Raw genomic sequence first — 18,397 nt, 5'->3', positions numbered from 1 at the left:
GTTGGTGTGTCCTCCCAGCGCCGTGTTCACCTGGACTAACCTGCTGGTGGTGGTGTCGGAGCTGTGCGGCTCGGAGCAGGACGCGCTGGACCTGGTGCCTCTGATCACCAACGTGGTCCTGGAGGAACATCACCTGATCGTGGGCGTGGTGGTGATCGTGGACCCCGGCGTCATCCCCATCAACTCCCGCGGAGAGAAGCAGAGGATGCACCTGAGAGACTCCTTCCTGGCCGATCAGTTAGACCCCATATACGTGGCCTACAACATGTGACGAGAACATCTCCAGACCTTCACCTGCTTCACGCTCAGATTGAGTTCTCATCATGGGCTGTGAGTAAAAGAAATAAATGTAAAATAAATAAATAAATAATCAGGTCCAGTCACTATAATTTATTATTTATAATCACAGCGCTGTTCTCTTCGTTATTTTCAGTGGTTTAGTCGCCGTCCCTGTCACTGAGCTCTCCGTTCCAACACGTCCTAACATCGCTTATAAACCTCCGTTTCAGTCCAGAATAATCACATCTCCACAGAACGCACACTCGCCACAGAGATCTTCATCATCTGAAGGTCTTAAAGATTATTTCTGCAGAAACTCAGCGATTTTAAAAGAGTTTTCTTTTTGGTACGAACACTGAATTAAATAAAACTTTTATTTACAACTTTATTATTTAAAACACATTCGATTAAAGGTGAACTCCACTCTCGTGTCTCACACACTCGCCGCTCTGTGCGTGCGTGCGTGCGTGCGTGAGAGTGAGTGTACGTGTGCGTGAGAGTGAGCGTGCGTGTGTGCGAGAGAGTGTGTACGTGTGTGCGTGTGAGTGTGTGTGTACGTGTGTGTGTGTGTGTGTGTGAGAGAGAGTGTGTGTGTTTTGTGTGTGTGTGTGTGAGAGAGAGAGAGAGAGAGTGTGTGTGTGTGTGTGTGTGTGTGTGTGAGTGTGAGAGCGAGAGAGATGTATTTATTTTTTATTTATTTGGACCCGGACACTTTATAAAGCCGTGAGGACGACGATGTTACTCTACACACAATAATAATAATAATAATAATAATAATAATAATAATAATAATAATAATAAAGTGTTTTTATTTATTTATTTTATAAACGATTTATACCTGGGTGGTAATTATCACTTCATTAAAAGTGAAATTCAAATTTTATTTCTTTTGTTTTTTGTTCCTGAATTATTACTATTATTATTATTATTATTATTATTATTATTATTATTATTATTATTATTTTTTTTTTTATATATTTTTTTTTTGCGATTCATCATTACTAATAAAATATAGAAACATGACAAATGTAAAATGGACGTGTAAATAAATAAATAAATTAACAAACCTGAACTGAGATTTAACATGCACGCACACACACTCTCTCACACACACACACTCTCTCACACACATGCACACACACATACGCCCTCACACGTGAGAGCGCATACGTTCACATGTGCGCATATACGCACTCACATACACACTCTCTCTCTCTCTCTCTCTCTCTCTCTCACACACACACACACACACACACACACACACACACTCTCTCTCTCTCACGCACTCACATACTCACACACACACTGCTCTCATGTCACGGTGCTTCTATAAACAATCAGGACGTGTTTATATTATTTCTAACCTGCAGGAACGAATCTACATTTTTATTACTGTAAACTAACAAACTGTACAAAGGCAGAGATTTTACACACACTGAGGGAGAACACGTGTGTGTGTGTGTGTGTGTGTGTGTGTGTGTGTGTGTGTGTAGGAAAATGCAGAGTGTGTGTGTTTGCTGTTCTCTTACATGTATGAATACAGATCTGATTATAAACTGATCTAACGTGCACGTCACTGAGACTGTAAATAACCGCGTTCTGTTTCTCTTCCTTTATTTCCTCCCGGACGCCCCGCTTCACCCCTTCACCCCTTCACCCCTTCACTCTTTCACCTCTTCACTCCTTCACCCTTTCACTCTTTCACCCTTTCACTCTTTCACCCTTTCACTCCTTCACCCCTTCACTCCTTCACCCCTTCACTCCTTCACTCTTTCACCCCTTCACCCCTTCACCCCTTCACCCCTTCACTCTTTCACCTTTTCACCCCTTCACTCTTTCACCCCTTCACTCTTTCACTCCTTCACCCTTTCACTCTTTCACCCTTTCACTCTTTCACCCTTTCACTCCTTCACCCCTTCACTCCTTCACCCCTTCACTCTTTCACCCTTTCACTCCTTCACCCCTTCACTCCTTCACCCCTTCACTCCTTCACCTTCACCCCTTCACCCCTTCACCCCTTCACCTTCACCCCTTCACTGTTTGTGAACAGAAACTTTATTGTATTTCTTCAGTCTTTATTTCGTGTGCATGAGAAAGCGGAGCGCTGCGGGAGACGAGAGGAAACCGTGCTGTAATCATTTACAGCTCAATTTCACAGACAACACGATGTTGTGCGTGTGTGTGTGTGTGTGTGTGTGTGTGTGTGTGTGTGTGTGTGTGTGTGTCGGATGTCGTGTGTGTAACCTTCATGGTGTGTACACAAGTCATTTGTGAACAGTTACAGTTCTAATCAGGAATTAGAAACATTACCGTGAACAAACTAAATAAATAAATAAATAAATAAATATATTTTTTAAATAAGAAATTTAAATAAAATGTTCAGTGAGTGTGAATAAAATCACTCCGAATGGTTCCAAAGTGAAAAGTGCTTAACGGTTTACCAATGTAAGTCTGATTTGATTTCAGGGGAAGTACAGCTTACACCCAGGCTGCTTCTCATTTCTTATTCGTGCGTCCTCGCCCCCTTTCCTCACATCTTGGCTCCTCCCCCTCAGGAAGTTAGGATGAAAGGAACCCAAGCTAGTCGAATGGAACATCCTCGCTCAGATGGAGGACCCCGCTGAGCTTCAGGGATCTGCTGTTATGTTATTGGAGTTTGATTAATAATAATGTTCTTAATAAAGCTAAATGCGCTGCTAGCATGTGAAACGTCTGCGTTATTCAACAATGAATTAATAAACGATCGTATCTTTTGTGCGGCTGTGCCGGTCCGAATCCACGAGGATCGATTCATTACAATGCTCGCTGTAAGCATATCATTATTTAGTTATATTTCACACGAAATTCCATCACGTCTTCTTTTTGTGTGAGATTGTGTCAGAGGTAGAGGCGGAGGGGAGTTTATACGTGCGTCAGGTCGCTCCTCGCCCCTCTGGAAGTTTCCTCGTTCCTCGCTGTGCAGTTAAAGATGTTTGATGTAGATCACGGGTCACGGGCTGGAGGACGGAGGAGCGAGGAAGCATCAGTTTCAGTATCGACACGCAGCTCTTAACATTTCCTACTACACCCTACTTCCTGTCCAGAACTCAAATTGGTCACTTCCTGCCTGGATACAAGAAGATATGATGTTAGAGATTATAAATAAATAAACAAATAAATAGACATTTTCGGATAAATGCAACGTTTAGGTTGATGTATATGTGCAGCTTCCTGTTAAGCAGAGTAGGATATCATATCGTCTCGTATGTAAAGAACATTATTAACTCTGCTCTTATTTCATTTCCAACTAAAGAGGCGGGACGCGGAGTGCTGGAGAAGGAACGGTAAAAATACAGGCTGCGTCTCGATACTCAAACCGATGCTTCCTGGTTTCCTCGCTCCGCCGTCCTCCAGCCCGTGACCCGGAAATCGATCGGCGCGGTCATTAATGGTTCCTCTCTCCTCGCAGCTCATCCTCGCATCACGTCCTGAGGGGGTGGAGCTAAGATGCGAGGAAAGGAAACGAGTATGCACAAATTGCTGATCCCCGGACGATCGTGTTTTTAAACCCGAATGAAAGGAGCTGATTTTACAGTAATGGTGTTTAGGGGCGTTGAGTACAGCGTGTGGTGCTGAGTTCAGACTGAAATTCTGATATCGGTTCAGCGGTCTCAGTTCAGCGCGGTTCTGATCCGAGGTGTAGGTAGAACCGTTTAAAAAAAAAAAAAAAAAAAAGATCCTGCTCACGCTCACTCTTGTGATTGTTTTATAAAGAATTACGGCTGCTTTCAGACGATCAGCGTTTTGCTCGCGGCTCGCCGTACCGAGCGTTTTTACTGCCAGGTTTAAGCGCGGATACGCCGTCGAGATGCACGTGAAAACATAGATCGTTCACAGAGCTAGCTCATCCTGCGTGCGTGCTTCTAAACCTCAGAGCAAATACGGAGAAGGGTTGCGTATTGAGTCATGATAAGAAATCATGATAAGATGATAAACACGGCTACTGAGGATGAGTGAAGCAGCTGGTGAACGAGTGCTTGGTCAGCTTATCCTTCAACATAACATAAACATCGGCATTATCTTATTCATTCTAATAATACAAATACTGTGATAAAGTCTCTTATATCCTCTGCACACACACTCTCTCACACGCGCACACACACACACTACAATTTCATGTTCTCGATTTACTGTCTCCCAGCTCCATTAAGTTGTGTGCACGAGTAACTGTCACGATATAAAAAAAAAACCCCTAAAAAGTAATATAATGATAGGATGCGCTGAATAAAGTGCTATTTTATAATCTTCTGGAAGCCATATTGTTAAATGAACCCGAATCTGCGGTGATAAATTACGTCATACGTTTTTACTGATGATAAACGAATCAACGCACTAAACGAGGCGTACGTATGCGATGTCAAAAGAGTCTCGTAAAATAACTTTTTACTTTGAATGTGCCGAGTTTTGAGAGTTTTTAGCGCTGTAGTGTTTATGCAACGCGATAAAATACATCACAAAAGTTATTACACACAGCATGGTAAAGATCATTTCTGTTTGGTTTTATGTGTGTGTGTGTGTGTGTGTGTGAGATTTATTTAGATAATGTTTATGTATATTTTAAGTGAAATCTGAGGAACAAGGTTGCCAGGTCTGCATATAAAATCCACCTAACACCCAAACAAATGCCAAATCAGCATCCTCGTGCATTATCTTGTTTATTAAATGTAGTAATTAATAAATGATGTGTATGAGAGGAAGTCGGGATGTGTCGGGTGATTCCATGGAGATGAATCTGAGGGTCAGCTAATTATTTTTATTTTGATATAGAGGGTACGCATGCCACGCCCGCTGAGTGGCAAAGACTCTGAGCGGCAGCATTAGTGTACAGTGTGAATTCCACGAAAACACAGAATAAACACCTCTAAAATGGGAAAAAGCTGCTGTGCGATCGCCTGCTAACAGATTCAACAAGAATTCAGACCTATCTTTTTACAGAGTGACAAAATAGCATTCAGTCCTTTTTTACTCAGTCGAGCGGTGTAAGTGTAAGATCTTCTGGCGCGTGGTGTTCATGGTGTATGATGATGAATAATTTGCTCCATATTTCTTTTTAAACGCTGCCTATTTCCACTGATGAATAACGGAGACTCGTTCATTCTCCGACTGTGTTTTACTTCACAGATATATAACGTTAGGAAGTGGAAGCAGTGTTAGCTACAAACTAGGACTAGCTAGTCCACATACAACCAGAATGTTTATTGGTGTTCTTGTCTCTTTAATTTCTCCAACAAACCCCGCCTTGAAGTAGGACCGAGCGTCAAGGCTTTTGTTTGCCTTCAGGCTTTGCTTAGTGTATTTCCCCGGCGTCGAATTCAGGTACATATAAAAGTCGGGAAAACCGATTTCTGGCCACATGCCAATGTCCATGGACCACAGGTTCTTGGGCAAGTTGTGAGGGTCACTGTCGAGTCCAACTGCCTTTCATTTACGCTGATAATCGTGAGTTATACTAGTGTTTTCACAGCTTCACCTATTAAATCCAGCCATCTTGCTGGATGTTTTGCCGCTCAGTCGGCCGAGGGGGCGTGTCCCGGTGGGAAAGTGACGCCAGCGCATACCCTCTATAGAGATATTAATCATCTAAAGGACTTAAAATTCCTGAACCTGGCAACCCTGCAGAAAAGGCTTTCCCGCCTTTTCCTGATAAAATGAAATGAGCGTGTTGCATTGTGGGATACGCTAACAAACACACACACACACACACACAGAGCACTAGATCAGGAATCTGCACTATACACTACAGTAGCAGTACTAATACAGTAACGTCTCAGATCACGTTATAAATAAATCAAAGATTTTGCACTAAACTATAGAACACTTTTCTACAGCTTTAGGACATCATGTGATCACACTGTTCACACTAAAGGTACACCGTTTGAGACACAGCCCATGACCTGATAAGATTCTTCTCTTGTGTTTTAATTTAATAATACTACTACTACTACTACTACTACTACTAATAATAATAATAATAATGATGATGATTTCGTGCCACTATATTGCGGTGTATGAATGTGCACGTCATGATTATTATGCAACCCTCTCCTCCCTGTTCACTTTCTCCTGTTTCATTTTGTACATTGGTTTAATTCCTATTTTATATTTAAATGGAAAAAAAAAGAATAAAAGGCATTTATTTTGCAGCATTCATGTGTTACAGAGTGGTGAAGTAGCCTGAAGGTTTGGAATCTGAATTATAATGACAGTAATTATACTGCAGAAAAGAAAATGTGAAGAAGTTGGAGACCAACAAACATCAAACATGGTGAAGACTTATAAAAGTGACGTCTGAAAAAACAAACAAACAAAACAGAAATGGCTGTACAGTGACTCCAGACTGATCCACAGTGATACACTGCAGTTATTCCCACGTTATAGCGCCCCCTACTGGCCCAATGCTATTTATACAGCATGCTGACTTGGGCCGAGTTCACGAGTTTATTTGAACAGTTGACACTGTCCCAAAGCAGCTTTACAGAAACATATAATTTCATGATATAGATTTTAAATGTATGAGTTTATCCTTAATGTAAACTTGAAAACAGTATTTTAGCATTCTCAGTCTGTTTCCCATTCAAAATGAAATGTGAAAGATATTATTTCACATCGTTGGTCCTGTTCTTTACATCTATACGTCGGTTCCCACAACGTCATTTGTTTTCTGAACAAAGAGCTTAAACAATCATTAAAATTCTTAGTACATCATAAAAATTCATTGAAATACATTCCACCACCTTGTGGAGAACTGTGGAGATCACATGAAGATCGTTCACACTATAAAACGTTTCCACAGTTATCCTCATTGAAGAGCGGAGTCGAGCATCGTCGGTGATTTAGTGCGAAATTTACACGGGTGTTCGTCCGGGCTCGGCTTTAGGGCCTCGCCGTGTACCTGTGTGCCAGGTTTGGTACGGATCAGATGAAAACTGGAGGATTTAGTGTTTGGGTGAACTAGCCACGGCCACTAAATGTTTTGGGGGTATGACAGTATGACATCACAAAAAATATATGTTTTCTACAGATTCCGCTGAGTAGTTTGACCTTGGATTTGTCAAGATTTTAAGAAAAATATCATTTTTGAAAAAAAGTTTTAAACAGTGAAAGTCTATGTGGGTGGAGCTTGAAATTCCACATGGCCAATTTTTGTGACCTGAAGCTTAAAATTTAAATAAAGATCAAGTTTGATTCTGAGTTTAATTGTTCAGGAGCGCTGCAAAAACGTGCACCACAGCGCCCCCTAGAGATTGATGACAAGTTATCTTCCCTGAATTACCTCAGTTTTTTTTTTTTTTACCCAGTGTCAAGTTGATATGATCCTTTCTTTAATGAATTAGTAAATTAAAGATGCAATTAATGTTATTTTTCATTAAAAAAAGCATAAACTAGAAGAATCCAGGCTGAAAATGATCCTGAAGAATATAATCTGTGTGAAGAAATAATTTCAATTTAAAATAATTCAGGTTACAAGGGAATTAATTCATTTTTCATATTTTAAAAATAACATTTTAAAAGTTATTTAAAAATAAATACTAAATTTTAACATCACATCAGCTGTTTCCAGTGAGTTCAGCTCATTAAAATGAAAAAAAAAAAGGGATCCCGGTACCTCAGGAAAGCGTATTGTGACAGAATTGATCACGATATCGATACTGTATGGTCGTATCACCCAGCCCTCGTGTGCATCAGATAATGAGTTCTGTGAGCATGAGGTAGCACATCTTCACCTGAACAGGAATGGAGAAGGGCGGGGCTTCTTCAGGAACCGTACAAGAACAACAAACAGGACACGACAAGAATCACATCACACAGAGGAAAGGAATCAAGAAGTTTAAACATTTCAGAGACGCTACCATTTTTACGTGACTGGTAAGTTTGTGGTGAATTGACGTTTACACAAGGGGGCGGGGCTAAACACACACACACACACACACACACACACACACACACACACACACAAAACCCTAACAAGTTTCTTGTTATCTTGCTAATAAGTGTTTCACCCATCTTTTGTTTCTCAGTAGTCAGGTGATGCCTATTTTTTTCAATCAAGTTATTTGTAATTAAGTATAAGTAACACAGATTAGCAGCAGATTTTATGTTCTTAATATATAAATTAGATACTTCGCTCCACGTTCTGTGTGTTTCTTGGAAATTTTTTTTTTTTTTTTTTTAAAAGTCGGATCTTTTTGAAAAATTACTCGTTTCTTACAGATAATTACAAGTTTACAATTCATCATTACTGTAATCCTGACACCCAACGATATCACGATCACACACGATGACAGTTTGAAGCTTTTTTATTATTATTCCACCTTCTGATTGGTCGTCAGGTGTTGATTAATTTTCTATAACGGCAGCTCTGACAGCATTTATTTTTCATATCAATTTATGACAGGTTCATATTAATGCGCTCGTTCTAGAGCAACAGCTCCTTCGCAGGGACGTATATAGCGGACGAATGTGTGCGATCGTTCAAATTTTGTGAGAAGACCTGTATCTGACGTCTACGGAAGGAATCTCCAGTGTCAGAGGTGAAGCTGTAAGTTTTCCCACATCTTCAGGACAGAGGAGTTTACAACACTTCCTTGCGGTTTCTCAGTAACGTGACAAGCTGTGTACTTCAGGCAGCAACTATAAAAGTAACATATTTTAACTTAACTTTAACAAATTAAAAAAGTATTCAATTCGGTTTTATTTGTATAGCGCTTTTTACAATGGACACTGTCTCAAAGCAGCTTTACAGAACATATAAACACGGGATTCAGATTTTAAATGTGTGAATTTATCCCGGTGGCGACGAGTATGGAGTATCGATGGAGTATCGACGGAGTATGGCGAGTATGGCTATCGTTGTCAGGTCCCTGTGGTAGAAGAGGAATAAAACACTTGGTGACGTGCTGTCGAAGGAAAACAAACAACTTTTTTTTTTTTTGTTAAGACAGACTTGACTGTAGAGTACTGTGCAGTGCGACCAATCAGAACGCCTTTGCTGGGATGACGTCACACATCTTTCTAGTGGGCGGGGCGTTAAGACAGCCTTCTGGAAAAAAACAAGCCAGCTAGTTAGTTAGCTTTTTTATATGCATATATAGAAACAGTCTAATCAACAGTTATAAGTACATTTTTACGTCACATCTGGATAACCGACATCTGAGGAACATCGACGGCGGATTAAAGGAGCTGTTAAAGGTAGCTGCGCGCGCGCGTGTGAGTGTGTGTGTGTGCGCGCGCTTTCTCTCGGTCGAGGCTAACATGCTCGTGAGGCTCTGCTCAGGCGGGACGGCGCTGTAATGGCGGCGGTTCCGGGCGCTGCTGCTGCTGCTCGGAGATGGCGGAGTTTTAATGGCTCCCCGGGTCGCTGACGTGTGTTGACGCGGTACTTGCGTGCCAGTGACTCGGTCTGAAAGTTTTTCAGCATCCAGCGACGCGTTCACTCTTTGAAAACACACGCGCGAGCGCACACACACACATCGAGCTGAAATCAAGCGTAACCGAATAAAACTAACGAACTAACTAACCGACCTGTTAGCGTTAGCATGCGACGCTAACGCTGCTATTTCTCCCTCATAGCGTTCAAGATTGATTAAATCCGAGTTAGCTGGTTCTGACGTAATGTCATCGTTACCCGCTTATATTTTTAACCCGAGTCACGCAGCTGACAGGAGAGACGCAGGACAGAATGAGATTTTATTATTATTTTTTGTAGCTAGCTGAATTAGCTTTGATTTAACGGACTTTAATAACCGGCGGTGTTCCTAATCAATAACTGCTCGCTTCACACTAGCTAGGGCGTATACACTTTATTCACATAATATACAGAAGACACACATCTATCTAGTACACCTATTAGAGAATCAGGAGTGATTTGGGATCGAGCCAGGCTGAATAACCTGAAGCCCCTCAGGCTTTAAAATTGTTTAAGGATTTAGAGATGTTGATTAATTGGTTATTTAAAATATGATAATCACTTTAATGATTTATTTAATGAGCATAATCCAAATATTTTTTTAAAGCTACTTATTTATACAATCGAATATTTATCTGTTGTTTTTATTTTATTTTTAAAAGAACATTTTATTTCCTGAACTTTCCACCCAAACTATTGATCCAAAAATCACATTAACAATTACACTTTATTATTTTACACTTTATAATAATAATTAGTATTATTTAAAAATTCAAAAGTTAAATCAATAAGTTTAAACGTATTTGAATATTAATGAGATCCATGTAGTGCTCTATACATGCTCACTACATAAGGTTTATTTAAATTTAAACCGAATCACATTTAAAGTGCCGCTGGAATAAAATGAAAAAAAGGTGTTTGGGAGATTTTTGTTTCGGTTTTGGACACCAATATGACAATATATTTAGAAGAAAATACAAAACAACAAAAGTTAGTGGAGACGTTGTTTAAATTTGACGATTCGATGCGCTCGTCTTGTGTTCGTTCAAATAAATGTGCTCTAGGGTGTATATGCCCCGCCCCCTGGGGGTTGGATTTGCTCAGGAGTAGCTGTGAAATTCTTGTGTTTTAAAAGCAAATACATTCTGATTAAACACTAAAACGTGTTGAGTCAGTGTTTAAACAGCACGCTGTAAAGTTCTGGACCATATTTAACTGTGAGTGTGTGTGTGTGTATGTGTGTGTATGTGTGTTGCGTACTGCATGACTCAAAACATGAGTGTGTGTGCGGAGGTGATTCAGGGCTGCAGGGGTGAAGTGGAAACACTGACGACTTTATTGAACAGCTGTGTGTGTGTGTCTCTAACACACACACACACTTGCACTAATTACTGCATCTTATGGAACATGTTGGCACCTGTGTACACTACATACAGGTTCCTTTTTAAAATGAAATTACATTCAGGTTTTAATTATTCAGCAGATGAATTTGCATAAATTTGAATATTAATGAGATGTACAGTGTATTAATGTTTTAGTGCTGATTCTGTGGAGGAGAAAAACAATCACACCATGTATATACATATACTGATACTGATGGACAGTGTGTGTGTGTGTGTGTGTGTGTGTGTGTGTGTGTGCGCGTGTGCGTGCATGCAGTGGAAATGGAGGAGGTTCACCAGAGTGGCAGTAACGGCACCGAGTCACAATCTGTCACAATCCCGACCACCATCACAGCGTCTCAGTTATCACAGATCACTCAGGTACACTATGATAACGTGTGTGTGTGAGAGAGAGCTTAGCGTGTGACGTGTGTGTAACGTGTGTGTGTGTGGTGTAGATGACTCTGGGAGGATCTCCCGTGGCCGTGGTGCAGCTCCCTGGAGGTCAGTTTCAGGTGCAGGGGGTCATCCAGTCGGCTCAGTCTTCAGTGATACAGTCTCCACCAGCACAAGTACAGGTCTCACACACACATACATGCACAGGTTCCATATATAAGATGAAACATTCGGGTACATGCTGTTATTGGAAAATGATCAACATTGTGGTGGGAACAGTTGTGTGCAGTTAATCTGATAAGTTATCTACAGCGTGTGTATGTGTGTATGTGTGTGTGTGTGTGTGTGTGTGTGTGAGAGATGTCATGATGTCGTGGGTGTGTATTACCCAGCATGATGATGAGCTAAATGAGTCACTTTTCACACTCCTACTGATAATGTTGCAGAAGTGTTTAGTAATATTGGGGTGTGTGTGTGTGTGTGTGTGTGTGTGTGTGTGTGTGTTCACAGGGTCAGGGGTCAGACAGTGAAGATTCTCAGGATTCGACAGACAGTGGAGCTTCGAACCAGAAGACACGAGAGCTGCTGGCCAGACGCCCGTCTTACAGGTTCTTACATACATACACACACACACAGCTAATGTTACACACGTCTATCGTTGTGTAACGTTTTGAATGACGGATTGTTGTGTAATTGCGTTACAGGAAGATATTAAATGACCTGTCAGCAGAGGAAGTAGCGACGCGTAACGAAGGAGAGGAGGAGACCTCGGTGTCATCCACCATGACCACTGTGTCTCTGTCCACACCCATCTACCAGACCAGCAGTGGACAGTACAGTACGTCTCTCTCTGAGTACCGAAACCTTCATGGGGTTTTTAGCAGCTGCCTACTTTGTATTTCAGTGTAAAGCTGCTGGTCGAGGTGTTACAGATGTACGTCTCTGATTGGCCGTGTTGTTGTTAACAGTTGCGATAGCGTCGAATGGATCTCTGCAGTTAGCGGGTGCAGGCTCCGAGGGCGTTCAGGGCCTGCAGACGCTCACCATGACCAACTCAAACCCCAACCAGCCCACTATACTACAGTACGCTCAGACCGCAGATGGACAGCAGATCCTCCTACCCAGCAATCAGGTGGTGCTGCAAGGTGAGTGTTAGCATGCACAGCTAATGTGATGGGACGAGTGAGGATGGTTGGATGAGTGAGGATGGTGGGATGAGTGTGATGGTGTGATGAGTGAGTGTGATGGTGGGATGAGTGAGGATGGTGGGATGAGTGTGATGGTGTGATGGATGAGTGTGATGGTGTGATGAGTGAGTGTGATGAGTGAGGGTGGTGGGATGAGTGTGGTGGTGGGATGAGTGAGGATGGTGGGATGAGTGAGGATGGTGGGATGAGTGAGGATGGTGGGATGAGTGAGGATGGTGGGATGAGTGAGGATGGTGGGATGAGTGTGATGGTGTGATGAGTGAGTGTGATGAGTGAGGATGGTGGGATGAGTGAGGATGGTGGGATGAGTGTGATGAGTGAGTGATGAGTGAGGGTGGTGGGATGAGTGAGGATGGTGGGATGAGTGAGGATGGTGGGATGAGTGTGATGGTGTGATGAGTGAGTGTGATGAGTGAGGATGGTGGGATGAGTGAGGATGGTGGGATGAGTGTGATGAGTGAGTGATGAGTGAGGGTGGTGGGATGAGTGAGGATGGTGGGATGAGTGAGGATGGTGGGATGAGTGTGATGGTGTGATGAGTGAGTGTGATGAGTGAGGATGGTGGGATGAGTGAGGATGGTGGGATGAGTGTGATGAGTGAGTGATGAGTGAGGGTGGTGGGATGAGTGAGGATGGTGGGATGAGTGGGATGAGTGAGGATGGTGGGATGAGTGTGATGGTGGGATGAGTGAGGATGGTGGGATAAGTGTGATGGTGGGATGAGTGAGGATGGTGGGATGAGTGAGGATGGTGGGATGAGTGTGATGGTGTGATGAGTGAGTGTGATGGGATGAGTGAGGATGGTGGGATGAGTGAGTGTGATGAGTGAGGATGGTGGGATGAGTGTGATGGTGTAATGAGTGAGTGTGATGAGTGAGGATGGTGGGATGAGTGTGGTGGTGGGATGAGTGTGATGGTGGGATGAGTGGGATGGTGGGATGAGTGAGGATGGTGGGATGAGTGTGATGGTGGGATGAGTGAGGATGGTGGGATGAGTGTGATGGTGTGATGAGTGAGTGTGATGAGTGTGATGGGATGAGTGAGGATGGTGGGATGAGTGTGATGGTGTAATGAGTGAGTGTGATGAGTGTGATGGTGGGATGAGTGAGGATGGTGAGATGAGTGGGATGGTGGGATGAGTGAGGATGGTGGGATGAGTGTGATGGTGGGATGAGTGAGGATGGTGGGATGAGTGATGGTGTGATGAGTGAGTGTGATGAGTGTGATGGGATGAGTGAGTATGGTGGGATGAGTGTGATGGTGTAATGAGTGAGTGTGATGAGTGAGGATGGTGGGATGAGTGTGGTGGTGGGATGAGTGTGGTGGTGGGATGAGTGGTGGGATGAGTGTGATGTAATGAGTGAGGATGGTGGGATGAGTGTGATGAGTGTAATGGGGTGTTTACAGGAGCAGGAGGTGAGATGCAGGCATATCAGATTCGCTCGTCGTCGTCAGCGATGCCTCAAACCGTCGTCATGACATCACCAGTCATCGGCTCTCAGGGAAAGAGTGACGATCCTCAGATGAAGAGAGAGATTCGCCTCGCCAAAAACAGGTCTGTCTCTGTTTGGCTGTCTCTCTCTCTGTCTGTCTCTCTGTCTGTCTCTCTCTGTCTGTCTCTCTCTGTCTGTCTGTCTGTCTCTCTGTCTGTCTTCTAAAATGATCACAGTATGGATCAGTTGTTTAGAAACACACATGGACCTGTTGTGAAAATTAAAGGAGATTTTAGGACCAAATCCGAACCCAAAGGGCACACTCACCCCCTGTGTACAGAGAACAGAAAAATCAAATCCTCCAACTGTTCTTTCTTCTGATGGGATTATTTAGTCAGTTTTCTGGATGTGTGTGTGTGTGAGAGAGAGAGAGAGAGAGAGAGAGAGAGAGAGAGAGAGAGAGAGAGAAGAGTGAGTGCTTCCTGGAGCATCTTTATTCAGAAGTCCGTGGTGAAGGAACGTTCTGTACACACTGTGACTAACCACCACACTGTCGTGTATCAGCGCTTATTTATTTATTTTTATTTTCCATGTTTCCCTTCCCCTGCACCACACAGTGTTCAACGCTCTGCTCTAATCTGTTTACTTTATATACTGAGTAACTCATTACACACCACCGACTCTCTGTCTGTGTGTGTGTGTGTGTGTGTGTGTGTGTGTGTGTGTGTGTGTAGGGAGGCGGCTCGTGAGTGTCGCAGGAAGAAGAAGGAGTATGTGAAGTGCCTGGAGAACCGTGTGGCCGTGCTGGAGAACCAAAACAAAACGCTGATCGAAGAGCTCAAGACGTTAAAGGACCTGTACTGCGTCAAAACGGGCTAGCGGGTAGCGCTGTGCTAAATGGACAGTACTTGCAGCTCTGCCTACACACACACACACACACACACACACACACACACACTGGGAATGTAAGTTCCTTGTTTTTATACTCCTTTTTAACTAACAGCTTAGGAAGTGCAGGTCTCTCTCTCTCACACACACACAGAGTTTATGGAGAATAATGATGATATTTTTCCTTTAGCTATTTTTAATAAGAGATGAGCAGATGTGTATATATTTGTGTACGTGTCCCGGGTGCGTGTCCTCACGCCCACATGGGGAATATCCTGTTCATCAGCGAGCCGTGCGTTTATTAGGGAATTTGCGCGTTTTTTCCTCTCTTTTTTTTTTTTTCCCCAGAAGGGCTTAAATAAACTGAAAGGTGAGAATAGTTCAGAGCAGGTAGAAACGAGTGAACTCCGCCCCCACCTGCCCCGCCCCTTCTCTCATATCTCATGTTTTCTTCAACATTGTGACGTGCGACTGTGTGGGTTTTTTTTTTTTCTCCCCTTTTTGACCAAATGTCACTTTTTTTAAACTCTAATCAAGCCCAATTCTTACACACTTTTAATGAAGAATCTTAATTATTATTATTACCGGTATTATTATTTTTATGTCTGAGGGAACAGCCCTTGAGCCAAATCTGTGTCTACAATCATGAGTTTGCAGCAGACTAAACGGCTAGATTTCCTGAATAAATAAAGCTTTGTGTCTGAAGCTGTTCGGGTTCAGTTCAGGGAGCACGCTTGCACTTCCACATGCAGGTGACGTTTATTAATAAAATACAGAATATACAAAAAAAAAAAAAAAAAACAGGTTTTTGTTTTGTTTTGTTAAGTGAACGTAAATAAATATTTTTTTCCATTCTCTTTACACTCATTGTTTCTTTTTATTTTAATTAACGAAAAATTATGCAGCAAATAACAATCATTAAAAAACCCCAAAAAACCCCTAAACCAAGTCATGTGATTGATGATTACGTTAGCGCTCTGTGTCTTGTGTGAATTTGTGCTTTTGATACGATTTGATAGTGTTTTATAACGTTGACTTATTTCATAATGAATATTAATATTAACATACATTTTTATACTTTATTACATCACTCTGATCCTGAATTCTGATTGGTTGATTACATTCCTGACAGCAGCGCAGCTGCAGATCCCAGGTGCTTATGAATGTGTTATCGTTTCTATAGTAACAAGTCGTTCTTAACGGACGGAAATACGGAAGGAGTCTCCAGTGTCAGAGGAGAAGCAGTGACTTTAGGTTTTTTTAAGAGTTTACGCTTCTTTGTGGTTTCAAGCTGCGTTTTTTTTTTTTTGGCTTATTAACTTCCAGACAAAGAATAGAGAGGCTGGTGAGGGAGCGAGTGTTTATAGACCAGATGTTTCGCGAATGTTTCACAACATTGAACTATAAAATTGTTGTCATATACGAGGAATAAACCTGGAATTTTACTGTAACACCAACACACTTTTATTATTATTATTATTATTATTGTTATTATTGTTATTATTTTGGCCGTAAAATGTCGTTTTCTTCTCTGAACATGAAGTGACGTTAGCTGTTTAATTATAAAATGGCAGAATGGGGTGGGTAGAGTCGCTATAAATTTGACTCGGGTAAGAAGTAAACGTAATAACATTAATAATGAGTTGAGTAAGAGTAGTAAAGTGTCCGAGGAGAAAATCCTGAGTCTCAGACTACGTGGAGAAGTGTACGTCACACCTCTCCCTGAAAGTCTGTTCTGTTTATATGACCTAAAACCTGGGTTCGGGGTGAAGCTGCAGATCCCAGTCCTGTGATGACACAATAACACACAACCTGCCATTTTCAACACAAAACCTCACACACACACACACCAAAAAACTAAACATTTTCCCAACAGCAGACTGTCTTTATTTTCACACCATGTTAACAAAAACCTGCCAGCATCCGGATTAACACCACACTCGACGTGCCCCCGTCCTCCCGCTTTACGCCTAAACACGTGATGTTTACTACAGCTGTAACGACCACAGGTTTACAGGAATGTATAACGGAAGTACAGGATCATCACACACACTACAGACACCGGAGATAGACACGGGCCTACACACTGCATCCTAGCCCTTACACTGCTGCTCAAACCTGAGTGCAACACGTCATGTTAAATATCATTACTTCCATAATAAATGTCTTGCATGAGGACTACATGCAAAACCATTACAGAGTACGTCTAAAAACAATCATTACACACACGTATATATTTTATATTCTCTCTCTCTCTCTGTGTATATATATATAAATAATATTATTAACTGTTGCGTTTGTATCTATTACTTTTAAATTTTATATATTAAATATATGACCGATTTTGGGGTGCAGGGTGGATTAGTGTTTAGGACATTCGCCTCATGCCCGCAGGGTTGGGGGTTCGATTCCCGCTGCTGCCCCATGTGTGTGGAGGTTTCCTCCGGTTTCCTACTCCAGTCCAAAGACATGCATGGTAGGCTGATCGCATGTCCAAAGTGTCCATAGTGTGTGTGTGTGCGCGTGCGTGTGATTGTGAGTGTGCCCTGAGATGGATTGGCACCCCGTCCAGGGTGTACTCCGCCTCGTGCCCCATGCTCCAGGTTCCCTGCGACCCTGTAGGATAAGTGGTATAGAAGATGGATGGATGACAAATATTTTAAAAGGTCCAGTTGTTATCATAATCATTCGGAGCCCCCCATTGGCTGGTGCCCCAGGGTATTCGCCCAATACCATATATGGATAAGCCGACCTTGTCCTCCGTAGACATGCTCGCTTCTTCCTCTTCAGGACTGAGCTGATGAGAGTGAGTGGATGTTGCGTCCGCATTTAAACACGGCAGCGCATGGTGAGACTCGCCACCTCATTATACACAATATAAAGTAATTATTAAAACTACATATATTCCTGAAGATTTAACAGTAACGGAGGAACGCCACCGACCGTAGGGAAGTACAAGTACATTTCTGTGATTAAAAGTGAACTTGAGTGAGAGTATAAGTGTGGCCCGTTAAACCTACTCTTAAAAGTAATTAAAAAGAAAAACTTTACTCAAGTAAATGTAATGCAGTAAATGTAGCGCGTTACCACACACCTCTGTGTTGTGTACATTATTCGTAGCACTGTGGAGTCGAACAGATCATTTAATCACTCTTTAGCGAGTATTTTAACGTCCTAAAAGCCACCGAGAGCCCGAGAGTGCACGTGTGTGGGGCTTCACAGTAAGCTAACTATGACTCTACGATGTCTCATGCTAATGATCATGCTAGTTCTTAATATTTCCCTTTTTATCTCTTCAGAATGTTTACTCAGTTACTGACTGGCTTCAGTTGTGTGTATGGACCAAAACAACTGGAGATGTTGATT

General features: G+C 42.2%; 2 protein-coding genes and 1 long non-coding RNA gene across 7 annotated transcripts in view; 2 read left to right on the top strand and 1 right to left on the bottom strand.

Moving 5' to 3' along the window:
* dip2bb (disco-interacting protein 2 homolog Bb) overlaps positions 1–6,464 on the top strand; it is a 45,306-nt gene extending 38,842 nt beyond the window's left edge. For 2 of the 4 annotated variants that reach the window (XM_053683649.1, XM_053683648.1), the window contains one exon: positions 19–1,192. In XM_053683649.1, coding sequence (XP_053539624.1) covers positions 19–271 — 253 coding nt within the window. In that variant the 3' untranslated portion in view covers positions 272–1,192. Of the gene's footprint in view, positions 1–18; positions 1,193–2,745 lie in introns of those variants that run through there. The other 2 variants (XR_008397214.1, XR_008397213.1) reach the window with 2 other exon arrangements.
* LOC108271753 (uncharacterized) lies at positions 5,788–10,077 on the bottom strand. The gene is made up of 3 exons (XR_001813927.3): positions 9,439–10,077; positions 7,925–9,358; positions 5,788–7,741 (listed from the first exon to the last, which is right to left on the bottom strand). It is a non-coding gene; the product is annotated as an uncharacterized LOC108271753 (long non-coding RNA).
* Positions 9,354–15,892, top strand: atf1 (activating transcription factor 1). 2 transcript variants are annotated; one of them, XM_017479480.3, is made up of 8 exons: positions 9,354–9,507; positions 11,384–11,487; positions 11,565–11,678; positions 12,013–12,110; positions 12,207–12,340; positions 12,471–12,647; positions 14,118–14,265; positions 14,878–15,892. In XM_017479480.3, the coding sequence occupies exons 2-8, from the start codon at positions 11,389–11,391 to the stop codon at positions 15,020–15,022; spliced, it is 915 nt and encodes a 304-aa protein (XP_017334969.1). In that variant the 5' UTR covers positions 9,354–9,507; positions 11,384–11,388; the 3' UTR covers positions 15,023–15,892. The 2 variants fall into 2 exon arrangements, with proteins under 2 accessions (XP_017334969.1, XP_017334968.1); XM_017479479.3 differs by having other exon boundaries at positions 11,565–11,684.
* The last annotated feature ends 2,505 nt before the right edge of the window (positions 15,893–18,397 follow it).

Source organism: Ictalurus punctatus, chromosome 11 (genome assembly GCF_001660625.3).
Source record: "Ictalurus punctatus breed USDA103 chromosome 11, Coco_2.0, whole genome shotgun sequence".
NCBI classification, from domain to species: Eukaryota; Metazoa; Chordata; class Actinopteri; order Siluriformes; family Ictaluridae; genus Ictalurus; species Ictalurus punctatus.
Note: the sequence above shows the minus strand (reverse complement) of the source record. Positions and strands in the feature narration are given on the sequence as shown.

What these genes read in the sequence shown, in the direction of transcription:
- atf1 (XM_017479479.3), top strand. Translation starts at nt 11,389, where the DNA reads ATGGAGGAGGTTCACCAGAGTGGCAGTAACGGCACCGAGTCACAATCT. An exon ending in GACCAGCAGTGGACAGTACA is followed by an intron (nt 12,341 to 12,470) that starts GTACGTCTCTCT and finishes TGTTGTTAACAG; the next exon opens with TTGCGATAGCGTCGAATGGA. An exon ending in ATTCGCCTCGCCAAAAACAG is followed by an intron (nt 14,266 to 14,877) that starts GTCTGTCTCTGT and finishes GTGTGTGTGTAG; the next exon opens with GGAGGCGGCTCGTGAGTGTC.